Source organism: Miniopterus natalensis, chromosome 11, assembly GCF_054644295.1.
Source record: "Miniopterus natalensis isolate mMinNat1 chromosome 11, mMinNat1.hap1, whole genome shotgun sequence".
Classification (NCBI taxonomy): domain Eukaryota; kingdom Metazoa; phylum Chordata; class Mammalia; order Chiroptera; family Miniopteridae; genus Miniopterus; species Miniopterus natalensis.
This window is the reverse complement of record NC_142091.1, coordinates 40,015,598-40,029,049: the sequence shown is the minus strand read 5'-3', so window position 1 is coordinate 40,029,049 and position 13,452 is coordinate 40,015,598. Positions and strand designations below refer to the sequence as shown.

The following is a 13,452-nucleotide window of genomic DNA, read 5'->3' as shown; positions in this document are numbered from 1 at the left end:
GTGTTGCCCTTTCTGTGTGCATTCTACCCAAAAGCATGTGCTCTGGAAGGGCATGAGTGGGCTGGCAAAGGGCAGCTGATCCTGCCTTGGGAAAGCGGAAGCCTTCTCAACTCTGTTTCCAGGCCCAGTGCAGGTGGAGGAGAGCGTAGGACAGAACAGACCTGGCTCAGCTGATACTGACCTCTTCCTCACCCAGGGGAGACTTGGCCTCCAGCTGCCACTGTTTGGCGGTGATGAGGTCATGCCGGATACCAGCCAGGCTCATCTGAGGACTGCTTGGAGCCGATTAAAGCCTTGATGAAATGCGGGTGCCTGGATGGCAGGTGGCTCTGGAGGGCTTGGGCTCTGGTGACCAGGCACTCATCTCTAACTCAACCAAGCAGCAACTCATCTACGTCCACAGGATCTGGGACACAGAAATGCCTTTCCCTGGGGGCTAGCAAGGACAGTTTTTCAATCTGGGTAAGGGGCTAACTTAGGGCAGAGGATAAAACTCAGGGTTGCTGAAGAGCCCTTTAGCCCTGACCTACCAAATGGGCTGCAATTAAACACTACAGAACCTCTCCATGCCCCACAATGCCCCCAGGCGGGTTGCTGGGTCCCTTTAAATAACTATTGGCTACCCCTCCCCACAAGATTTTTCTCAAGTGACACGTTCACATCTATAGGTCTCAACATATATGCCATTTGCTCATGGAAGACTCTACTCTTCCTTAATAATACTTGTCTAAATGGTAATTAGCTAATAATTTTGTAAGTATTTGCCTAATGTCTATACTTTGCCAGACTTTAAGCTATACAAGTAGTACAATAAATACTTGCTACAGTGAAAACAGGAAATCAATAAAAAGACCAGTACGGGTAAGAGAAAATTTTACAGATACGTTTTAAATACCGTTCTTTAAATGGAAACATATATACAACAGAAGGACAACTCCTCTTACTTGCTATTTTAGCTATGGGGCCAATAGGGTCCTCCTCGCTTTCCAGCCTGCAACCAGTCACCCCTCTAAGCCAATGTTTTCTGGTTTGGAGTGGCAGGGAGAATTTTTTTCTTTTTCTTTTTTAACAACTTAACCGAGATATAATTTACATACCATGAAGCTCACCCATTTAAAGTATACAATTTAATGGTTTTTAAAAAATGTTTTTATTGATTTTAGAGAGAGAGAGAGAGAGGAAGGGAGAGAGAGGACAGAAACACTGATGAGTGAGAAGCATCAACTGACCGCCTCCTGCACGCCCCCTACTGGGAATGGAGCTCACAACGAGGGCAAATGCCCTGACTGGGAATCGAACAAGCGACCTCTCAGTGCATGGGATGATGCTCAACCGAGTTACACTGGCAGGGCTACAGTTGAATGGTTTTTTAGTATATTCTCAGAATTGCACAACCATCATTACCATAAACTAATTTTAGAATATTTTCATCATCTCTCAAAGCAACCTTGTACCCATTAGCAGTCACTCCCCATCGTCCCAACAGACAACTACTGAAATGAAGAGTTTTTAGCTCTGTATTCAAACAATGGGGGGAAATCTTTAGCATTCAATCATCTGACATGCTCTCTTCATCATACAGATGAAAAAAGTGATGCCAGAAAGGGGTGGATCACAGTCCCCAATACTGCATCCTAATGGCAGTGCTTCGACCTCTCTGTCATGCAGTATGACTATGTGCCCAAACTGTCTACCCACTAGACTTTAAGCTACCTGAGGGCAGAGCATATATTCTGCTCATTTGTCTTCCCTCCGTGCCCGGAAGCACCATTACAGCAGTGATGCTAAAAGTGTAGCTGGTGTACTGGTGCCAGTCTGTGAACTTTGTTACCAGTCTTCAATGAGACAAGAACAGTAAATGAAAGTAAGTGTCTGGAAACTTTTATAGTGACTTGGAGTAATTTTATATCTGTTGAACCTACTGGTATATTTGGGCCTGTATTTTGTATGCCATTTTAAAATATAATTTTTCTAATAATTCATTTTTATTGGATTTTATAAAAGTATTGGTTCATGACAGATTGCAAATTCAAACAGCAGCAAAAGATACAGGCCTTTGTAGATAGTTTGAGAAGCACTGCCTTAAAGCAATCTTTTCCCACTCTTTTCTGCTCCTCCTTTTCCCTGTTTCCTTAAATCTCTTGTGCTGATTCCTCTACTATGCTCACATCTGAAATGTAGGTTCTCTCTGTGTGTTTGGGAGACTTTAGCTCTATACCCTTCTATGAACCACTCAGAGTCAGCCAGCTTCTACTACCCTCAAGACAATGATCACTCTAGAATTTTCATGTCCAATTTAGAGTCCCTCCTCTCCTGGGCTTCAGACCCATTAATCCAATTGCCTGCAACACATCTCTATATGAGTGTCCAACAGATTCCTGGATTGGTCAATGGCTATTTATTAGTCACCTGCTATATGCCAGCTGTGAATAAAGCAGTAAAATAAAGAGACAAGGTCTCTGTGATCACAGCCTTTCATCTTAGTGGGGGAGAGATAGATGATAAACATGTAAGCAAATAAACATGATCATTTTAGGGACTGATCAGTACCATGAAGAAGATAAATAGGGTAATATGATATAAATTGACTGGGGGAACTACTTTTACTGGGGTGGTCAGGGAAGGCCTCTCTGAGAAGGGGTATCTGAGTTGAAACCCAAATTCTCAACAGGGTGAGTGTTCCCATCAATGGGAGAGGTAGGTACAGAGGCACTAGGATGGGAAGGAGCTCAATGTGTCTAAGGGACAAGAAAAGACTAGTGTTACTGGAGAGTAGGGGACAGAGTAGGGGGAGAGTGGCTAGAGGTGAGGTTGCAGAGGCAGGCAGGAGGTAGGTTATGGAGAGCCTGGTAGGCTCTCATAAGGAGTTTGGATTTTATTTTAGTTTCAGTGGGAAGCCAATGGAAGGTTTTAAGTAGGAGAATGACAGGATTTATGTTTTAAAAAGATCCCTCTTGCTGTTATATTGAGGATGGATTTAGGGAGACAAGCGTGGAGATGATGAGACTAGCCAGGAGGCTGTGGTGATCATCTGGGAGAACTGGATCGTCATCCTGAACTGGACGAAAGTTAGTGCAATGGAAGTGCCAAGAAAGGCATGGGTTCAACACGTACTTTAGAGGTACAACCGACAAAACTTACTGAAGGACTTGACTGGGAGTATAAGGGAAAAAGAGAATTCAAGGATGACTCTAAGATTTGTGGGCTGAAAAACTGGATAGATGATAGTGTCATTTACTGGCATGTAGAAGACTTAGGAGATGCCAATTTTGGGGGGGGGGGGGGAACCAGAAGCATATTTTGGCATGTTTACAATGAGATTGAGGAAAGAATAGGAGCTGGAGAGGTGGACTAAGTGGATAGTGATCATTCTTTTTGAGGACTTTTACCATAAAGGGATACAGAAATGAGGCAGCAGCTGGAAGTACATATGGGTTCAAAGGAAATTTTAGTTGCTTTGTTGTTTTAAGATGGGTGATATTTAAGCATATTTTTATGCTGACAGGAATGAACCAAAAGAGAGGGGAGAACAGATAATAAGGAGAGATGGGGGCTAACTGGAGGAGCAAAGTCCTTGAGAAGCGAAAGGAAATAGGAGCTCAAGTCCAAATGCAGGGTTGGTCTTAGGTACTTTCTCCACTGTGAAGCCAGGCAGGCAGAACACAGGAGTACAAATGCAGGTAGGCTGGTGGATGTGAGGGTGGGGAGATGAGGTAATTCCTTTCTGATTGCAATCTATTTTCTCTATGAGGTATGAGGTGATATCATCATCTTGGGAACTGAGGAAGGAAAATGCTGGAGATCTGAGGAGAGAGAAGGTATTAAAAAAATTGTCTTGGTCCAGAATAAGACAGTGATTTTACTCAAAAAGTACTGTGCTGTGGTTGGCAGTGCTGAGATTCATGGACATAAATGCAAAGTGAGTCCAGTTAGTACGGTTGTGTGATTTTCTTTCTCCAGCAATATTCAGCTTTTCAGATATAGACATGAAGTAAAAAAATAAAAAATAAAAAATTTGAGTTTAACAAGGGTTAGCATTTCATCAGGTGACTACAAAGGGAAGAGAAAGAAGCAAGGGTGTAGTTAGAATGCTGGACCATGGAATCTGAAAGAGGAAGGGAGGGAAAGAATGTTCAAAACAGAACTGGTCATTCCCCGGTACCTGCATTCCACCTATACCGCCTGTCCTTTCCCTACGTACAGGTACGTGCCATCGACTCAGCTATCCTATCCAGAACCTGGACCTCATCTTGACTACTACTCCTCTCTTCCCATATGACCCTACTGATTTTATGCTTAAATCTTTCTGAGACCATTCCTTTTCTCTCCTTTCCCGCTGTCTTATTTTAGGCCTCACTCAGACAATTATAATAGCTTTAAATGAAATATTTTCCCTTTTTCCAACCAAAGCCCCTTCTAATCCATTTTTTAATTTTCTTTCAAGTATAAACATATAAACAGAAAAGTACAAAATATACATAAAGGGACAGCTCAATGAATTTTCACGAGGTGGACACATCTGCATAATCAACACCTAGATAAAGCAGCAGAACATTACAGCACCCCAGAAACCCCTCTGAGTCACTTACTACCTGCCCCCTTGAAGGCAACCACTACTGTGACTTCTTACACCTCTGGTTAGTTTTGTCTATTTTGAACTTTGCATATAAGTGCAGTCATGCTTCCATGTCTGGGCTGTGTCCAGAATATCAGGTTTGTGAGATTCATCCAGTTGTGTAGAGCAAGAGTTCATTCATTCACTCATTTACTCAATTTATTATTCCATTGTATGAATGTTTCATAATTTATTATCTATTCAATTACTGATAAACAATTCTGAAACTTCTAAGCCTTCCCTCCCCTAAATCTTAATGGTTTCCACTGTAGGATAAAGTCCAATTTCCTTAGCAGAGCTTGTATTACAGGCCTTCATTATTGGCTCCTGCTTCCATTCTTGCTTTCTGACCCTTCTATCCATCCAAACCCTAAAAATCCAGCTCTTCTAAACTGCCTGTAATGTACTTAATACAGTGTGCTGCTTTATACTCTATGCCTCTGACCATGCTGTGCCCTCTGCCTTTCTCCCTCGCCCACCTGGTCAACTCGCATTCATTCTCTAGGACCTAGTGTAAACATCATCTCCTACACATCATGCTTTCCCTGCCCTCACCAGAGATTTAAAAGGGATTTCTTTGTGATCCCTCAGTACCTTCTACACATCTCTATTAATACACCAGATAGCAATTCTTTGTTAAAGTGTCTGATTTCCTCACTGAACTATGAGTTCCTTAAGGGCAAAGACCATGTCTGGATCATCTTTATTTCCCTGGTGCCTAGGGTGGTGCCTATGACAGAAAAGATACTCTCAGTAAGTGTTTGAAAATGAATGAAAAGACTTGCCCAGGGGCTACATAGGATGCTGGAGCTGGGAGGGGTTCTTGGGATCAACTTCTCTATTTTACTGATGAAGAGAAAGGATTTGCCTAAAGGAAAAAGGATTTGTTGGCAGAGTCAGGATTTCTGATTTTTAGCCCAGTGCTCATTCCCCTTCTCTGCACTGCTGGCAAGAATCAGAGGGTGAAGTGTCCACAGAGGACAGCTGGAGGCAAAGCCGATTCCCTCAACATCTGGCAGTGCAGCCAGATGGACAGACAGTGAAGTGGAACAAGAAATGGAACTCTTAAGTTTGAGCCCTGACAACAAACTAACAGGCTGTTAAAGGAAGATGTCAGCACTGGAAAGGCTCTTTGCCTCAGGCGGGGATGGTGGGGAATTCAAGGACTCATTTGATGGTGGCTGGTTAACACTGACAATTGAGCCATGTGCAAGGAAGGGGGGCAAGGAATAGCCATGAAAGTAGGCAGGAAAGAGGATAAGGTAAGCCCTGGGGGAAGTGCTATTAGGTCTCATAAATCTCAAGTGTTTCTGAGGTGATGAGCACTGGCGGCTGAAAAGGCAGAGTCACTGTGACTATAAAGAGAAGAAAGCAGCAAAGAGGTGAAGCTCTTAAAAAGCAGGTTATACTGACACTAAGAGCAAGTGGGCCGGGAAGCAAAGATACCACATCTCCAATGATATCCAAATCTCCAGTGGCTACAAAGATGTATCAGTGTATCCAAACACGTACTAAACTATGCACAAGGTATGTGGCAAAGGAGGTATGGACAAAAAGAGGGTCCTGGCCCTCAATCTACCTCAGTCTAGTAGGGGGGACTAGACCCAAATCCCACAGAACAGGGAAGACTTCAGAAGGAGGGTGGCATTAGAGCTGGGGACTGACTGGCAGAAAGAATTTCAGCAGGTTGAGAAACAGTCTTAAAGTGAAATGAGAGGCAGAAAGACCTGAGAGAGTAAAGGCACTGAGGTGGGAACACTGAATTGACATTACAGTGTGGCAGGAGTATTCGGGCAGCAGTAGGGAAAAATGGTGAGGGTCAAAGTAGAACAACTCTAAAACCAGGTTAAAAGTTAGGATGGGCAGGATTCTTTTTTATTTTAACAAGTGAGCACTGAGTATTTTTGAAATTAATAACAGATACTATATATAAAGTGTCTTCTCTGTAGAACCTATACATGTTCTAATCCTGACAAAACCTTAGGAGGTAGATAGTATTACTCCTTTTCCAGATGAAGAGAACTTCAGAGTGGTCCTAGCTTGCCCAGGGCCACATAACTATGAAGTGGTAGGGCTGGTATTCAGACCGTGACTCCACAGTTCACGCTATTTCCTTATAGTCTTTCTCAACAGGGATTTCACCTTTTAACCACATATGGGAAATTATTTGAGCAATGATTTTCTCAATTCTCCCAAGAATGGTACATAAGTTGTACCATCTCAGATGCTGGGAGAAAAGTTAACTTCTTGTGCACAATGGATACCTTACAGCATTAGTGTTCAATTCTTTGGGGGAACGGTGGTCAGAAAGCTGTCATGATTAGGGATATGTTTTAGGAAGATGGATCTGGCAGTGGGATCCCATGCACCTTAACAGCCCTGGAACTACTAGGATGAGTCAGTTCCAGGGGCTTGAGGAAGGAGGCTCCCCACTTCCCAGTCATCCTGACTCTCCCTCCCTCCAACATTTTCTTGTACCTGGCAGTCAAGCGCTAAAGCAGAGCCTTCCTGCTCTATGACAGCACAGGCAGAAGCAGCATGCTCAGAGATGAAAAACACAGGGACCTGTGCACCTACTTTTTTATGGAGGTCAGGGGTAGAAAACTGGCACTAGTGAATTCAGAACCCTTCCATAAAAATCGTCTGGCAAACTCCCATTACATTTACTGATAAAACTAAGCATCTCTTCCTCTGGGAAACTTTCTGTAACTGACTCTACCTCCTTGCTCAGCAGGCAGAAGCAGATATTTCCTCCTCCATGTCACCAGATCCTTTGTCCACCCCCTGCCAGAGCACCTATCCAGCAGTCTCTGCCTGTTTCTGTATCTCTCCTTCGCCAGTCTCAGAGTCTCTCACAGTCAGGGACAGTTTGCTTGATCCATCTTAGGATGCCCTGAGGTCCATGGTCTCAGAGATGACAACTGGCTTACCCAGAGCCACATTATAGAGCTGAGACTGAAACCCAGAGGTGTTCAACTCCCAAGCTGTGTTCATTTCACTATATTAGGGGCCTCCTAAAGATGAAGTGTTAAGAGCCTAGTCAAACACTGTAAGAGTTCAGAGGCAATGCTTTCAGAGTGGACCAGACCACCAGAAGAGGCTTCCTGAGAGAGGGAGACCTTAAGGAGTCAGAGGATCTAGATGAGAAGAGAGGGAACATGATGGTGTTTTAGGTGGGGGTGGGGTGAGTTGTGGGTAGAAACAGAATTAAGAAGCCTTTAGGTAGGATGACAGGTTTCATAAAAAAGAAACGGGATCATAACTGTTAGGATGAGAGTTTGACTTCTTTATACAATCAAGAAGCACGGAGCAGGGGCTTTTACAGATGTTATCACTAACCCTCATCTCTATCATAATCCTCAGGTGTTACTTTACAGACAAGAAAACTGGGGCTTAGAGAGTTAAGGTAACATGCCCAAGGCGATACCGGTAGTAGGAAGGGGAGCTGGGATTCAAACCCAGGTTGGCCTGACTCTAAAGACATCCTGTTACTCTACACTGCCTCCTAAAGGGTCAGAGAACCTCCCACATTATCACACTGATACTGCTGCCTGGACCTCCTCCCAGCTCTCTCATGGGGACTGCTAGTCAGAATTGGGCAAGAACAGCTGCCCCTCCAGCTCTAACCCTCAAAATCCCTGTGGACTAAGCAATTTCAAGGACAAGGGTTCCGCGTAGATTTCATGAACACAGGCTGACCCCTTGATCTCACAGAAAGCACCTCCCTCTCATTTGCTGCAGCAATGCCAGTGACAAATATAGGCTAAGAAAGCTGGATGGTCAGGAGGGCAAGCCCTCCGGCCTTCCCTAAAACCCTCAGAGAAGGTCAACTGAGGTCAGAAGACTTTGGAAATGTTACCAGCAACAGGCCCCAGGACAAGGGGGTAGGATACTGCCTCTCGGTTGGCTGGTCACACACATAAGCTGACCAAGAGAGGTCAAGGGGGGAGGGAGGTCAGAAGTTGGCAGGCCTGCAGGGCATGAGTGACGGCCACTTGTTCAGATCAGGAAGGGAGAAATAAGTAGGTTAATGGTTTTGGCCCTTGAGGCTGGGAGGCTAGGGCAGGGTGTTTAAATGGATGCTGGGTAAAAAGGCAGGTGGGCAAACTGTAAAAGTGGGGGCTATGGGCATCTGTTCCAAGTCAACAGGCAGGAACCATGCCCTGAAGTGATTCAAAGGGCCAGCCTTGGCCTGGGGGGAAGGGGAGGCACTTCATAAAAGGCCTGTGCCTCTTCATTTCAAAGGTGTTCGATATGGAAGGCTGGAGAGAGGGTCTCTTTTTAGAGTGAATCCCTGTTTGGGGGCTGAGGGGACGCAGGGAATGTAAACCACTAGACAATGGCTGGGGTATTGATTGAATTTAAGAAACAGCAGAGAGAAGCCCCATGGTGAATGCTCCAATTCTTAGCTACAAATGTCTCACCAGAGAGCTTTCCAAAGGATAAAGTGAGTAGCATCCTGCTTGGGGATGTCTTCTAAGTCTCTGCTTCTGAGAGCAGTAAGTTCCTGCTCCGAAAGTATCAATCATCCTAGGCAATGTTACCACAATGTATGTGCCCCAGACCAAGGCACATTCTGGGGCAGGGCCCTTGGAGGCTGGAGGTGTGGGCCAGGCCTGGGTCTTAAGCCAGAGTAGCTGGATTTGGGGGTTACTGGGAAATCCCTCCAACCCAATCACATGAAAAGGGCTAGATGATGATCTGGGGAAGTTGGGCCAAGGAGGTAAAGGCTCTGGGATGAAAAGAACTGTCTTTGAAGACTGGATTTTGAAAAAGTGATTGGTCTGAAAAGGATAGCTGGCAGAAGTTACAGAGAAGAAAATACTGAGGGTATTCAATATTTCAAGCAGGCAAAGAAGAAATGGACTAAAAGGACACCTAAAATTAAATGGATTCTTGGGAATTAGTAGAATTCTCTCAGTCTCTGATAAATTCCAAGGAAATGCCAGCCAGCTGTTGGAGGTTTGTGCCAGGGGGAGGGCAGGTAGCCCTGGTGACCTCTGAGGACCCTTGCAGCTCTCAGATCATTCTCTATGAAGAATGATCCCCAACAAGTAGGACCTGGGCAGGTGTCCAGCCCCAAAGGAGGGTCTCTAGACCCACAAAAAGTGGCACTGAAGGCATAAATAGGCAGTCATGTGCCATACTCAGGGGCCTGGACACCACACATATTGGCAAGATGCTCCCTCCCTATCACGAAGAGAGACTGGAGTGGGATAAAAGTAGGAGGAAAAGTGACTGCTTGGGAGGTATCAGGCAGGGTGAAGGATAACTCTGCATTAGACTTGGACAGAACCAGCCCAGCCCAAATGTGGGGATTTTACTTACTGTCCCAGCAGTTATTGAGCACTGGCTCTATGCTGGGTACTATGCTAGGTGCTGGGAATGAGTTTCTTGACTTCAGAGAGCTCAGAGTCAAGTTAGGAAGGAGGCTACTGAACATATAAAAACAATTTCACATTGTGACAAGTGTGACTTTTGACTGGGATGGGGGTGGGATCAAGGAGGATGTCTTTGAGACCTTGGTTAATAGGGATTTGAAGCCCCCTCCCCGCCATTCTATTAGCCTTGCTCTAGAGGTCACAGTGGAGAGGAGAGGACACTTTTGGGAAGAGCAACAAACAAAACTCTCAGAGCATATGCAGACAGAAAAGATGGCCTGGTACATAACACACAGGTAGGCAAAGAACACATTCCAACCACACGAGGGCAAATCACATGTGCACATTGTCCCTCTCATTAAGTACAGCCACCTTCAAAACAGTTCCAGCTCTGGGGGTGTGTTTTCAGAGTGGAGAGGTTGTCAAGTCTCTCTTCCTGGAGCCCCCCATCCCATTCACCCATGCTCTCACCTCCATCAAGCAGCTCCTTGACGGTGCGGTAGTCGTCAGCAAGGACCGCATAGTGCAGGGCTGTGCAGCCCTTGAAGCTGGCGCGGTTGTTCAGCCGGTTGTTGAAGTCATCCTCTCGAGTGACCAGGACTGGGGAGGACAGTAACACAAACCCTTCTATTAGCAACAAATGCCCTGAGCCACCAATCTCACTTTCTTTTTCTTGGCATTTTAATTCACTCACTCATCTACCTACTTGCTAAACATATTATGATACCTACTATGTGCATAGCAATCTGTGCCAGGCAAGAGAAGGTAAAACAGGCCAATAAGTTCCACAAACATTTACTGACATCTATTACATACTAGGATTCATTTGGGAACACAGAAGTGAATCAGATGTGGTCTCTGACCTAATCTGAAGGAGACAGACAACAAACACATGTTTACCGTATTATTTGAGATAAATACTATGTTAGAAGTATAACAGGATGATATCGAAAGCCAGAGGGGAAATTAGCTCAATTTGGGAATGAAGAGAGGATCTCAGAAGCCCAGAGTCTTTGAGAGTGAAGAGGGGTCATCCAGGTGAAGAAAGAAGGCTGGGGTAAGATAGGGGACCAGGGCGCGGGAGACACAAGCTGTTCTCTGCAGAATAGTAACATCTCTCTGCTCTGAAGATGTTTACAACCTAAGTGAGTGTTTAATATTATTTTGTGAAGACCTTTTTTAATTTATAAAAGCCATTAAAATTTTGAAACTTCTGTACAAAGAAGGGATCAATATCTCAGCAACTTGAGAAACTGCACTTATTATTTTGGTATATATCCTTCTCTATATATGCATACATATCCCATAAAATTGGAATTTTCTATATTGCTTTTTTTTAACCCTTAATAAATGCACTGTGAATGTGTTTTTAAAGGTAAGACAAACGGCATTTCATGTGATCAAAGAACCAAAAACCCCCAGGCTTACTCTAGTGCTAGTATTTGTGACTCTCCCCAATTTCATATAAAAGATCTTAAAACCAGTTCTATCACTTTTATAGGACCCTATGGGTTGGGTGACCACACACATCCGGATGAACCTGGTTTATGCCTGTTATCCTGGACAGTCCCAGTCTGAACAATAAATTGGAAGGCTATCCCATCTCTGAGGTCCTTCCTTGGGACCCAAGATCCCACATAACAGCTATGCTACTTAGGAGATGGGGTTTCTTTTTGCCTCAATTATCAAAGTAACTGTTATGTTCCTTCCTGAACTAAGTTCATTGGGGGTGTAATTTGGATCCTATCTACCTGAACCCCCTTCTACCCTAGCCCATAGCACAGGGCCTGCAAGGGGCAGGTTCCTTTCACCCCCCCCCCCCACTGGGTAAGGGGGTGTGATTTGGTTGAGAGGTAACCTTGCCTAGGTAGGCAAAAGCATCAGACAATTCCTAAACCATTCTTGGAATAGCATCCAAGCATTCCTCTCCCGCCCCCCTGGCAAAACTAGACTTTCTATTTAAAGTTCAAAAAGCCAGAAGACTGTCATGCCTCCTCCTAAATACCAACAGATCTCATTTACTGACCTTTTTCTACTCTGTGCCTATTTATTTCTCATAATATATATAGTGGGTATTATCCTCATTTTATAGATGAGTAAACTGAAGCACAGAGGCCACACAGTTAATATGCATGTGGTTGAGTGAGGATGAGAACTGAGGACTAATCTGAGTCCTTACTCTTTCTCTCCATCATATCATGCTGTCACCCTCATTTTACAAATGAGCAAATCAGATCTCAAAGAAAGGAGCTCAGATCCTAGATGTCTGGTCCCAGCCTTAGCTCTCATTCTCCCTTCTTTTCCTGCTCAGGTGAAGCTGCAGCCATACTTTGCCTTAATAGGGAAGGGCCTGAGGTCTGTAGCTAGCGCCTAGGTAAGATAGCATAGGTTGAAGCATTTCAAATGTCTGGCCAAAATGAAGCTGGAGTATGTAGCTGAGAACAAATCACACTTTCTTGTGGAATCAATGGTGGATCAGCAATTCAGCACCAGACAGAGGCTCTTCAGACTGATAACCTCCTCTCCTCCACACCTGGAGTGTTATCTGACCTTTCCTGAAGTAGGGAGAACAGGAAGAAGGCCTCTGAGTAGCTAACATACAAGTCCCATATGCATTTTTCCCAGAAGAGAGCCTTTAGGGATCTAACTCAGAGATTACCAATTCTTAGTTGCAAACAGTCTTATCAAATCATGGTAAGTGATCTTGTTTCCAGCCCACTGCAGATTAGGAGAAGAAAACAAGAAGGCTGGGGAGGAGACTTCATAATCAAGCAGACTGATTACAATCAAGTGCTGGCTAGGCAGGGAGGGAAAAGAACAGCACAATAAAAAGCTAAAAAGGAATTCACAGAATACTGCACCTCAAAAGCCCCTAAGGGCACCACTGAATTGCCACATAGGACATTAACTGCTGGATACAATGATGAACCTGAGGATAGTGATAGTTGGCTCAAGAAAGCAGGAAGGGTATAATCCATTTTACCAAGAAAACACATCATTCATTCAACAAACAACATTTAATGAGCACCAATGCATGGTGGTAGCTGCTGGAGATATACTAACTCATAAGAGAGTCTAATGCAAGAATCATAACACTGAACAAATTATGTTTCACAAGTGCAATTACAGAGCCATACATAAGAAGCAGATGAACTCAAGAAATACAGCAGGGCTATTCAGTTCAGGGGCAAATGTCACCAGTCGATATTATAGTCCAGCTATTAAGAAATGATAGGAGCACAGCCGGGTGTGGCTCAGCGGTTGGGCGTTGACCAGGCGATCGGGGTTCGATTCCCGCTCAGGGCACATGCCCAGGTTGCAGGCTCGATCAATGACTTTCTCATCATTGATGTTTCTGTCTCTCTCCCTCTCCTTTCCTCTCTCTGAAATCAATAAAGATATATTTAAAAAAAAAAAGAAATGATAGGAGGGCGACAGCTCATCTCTGAGGTCTCA

The 13,452-nt window shown here is 44.4% G+C and overlaps 1 protein-coding gene across 1 annotated transcript in view; it reads right to left on the bottom strand.

Annotated features, from left to right (window-relative positions):
- The window catches only part of CLPB (ClpB family mitochondrial disaggregase), a 135,450-nt gene that overhangs the window by 53,667 nt on the left and 68,331 nt on the right, over positions 1 to 13,452 (bottom strand). Inside the window, exon 5 of the mRNA XM_016208489.2 lies at positions 10,468 to 10,596. Coding sequence (XP_016063975.2) covers positions 10,468 to 10,596 — 129 coding nt within the window. The remainder of the gene's footprint in view (positions 1 to 10,467; positions 10,597 to 13,452) is intronic.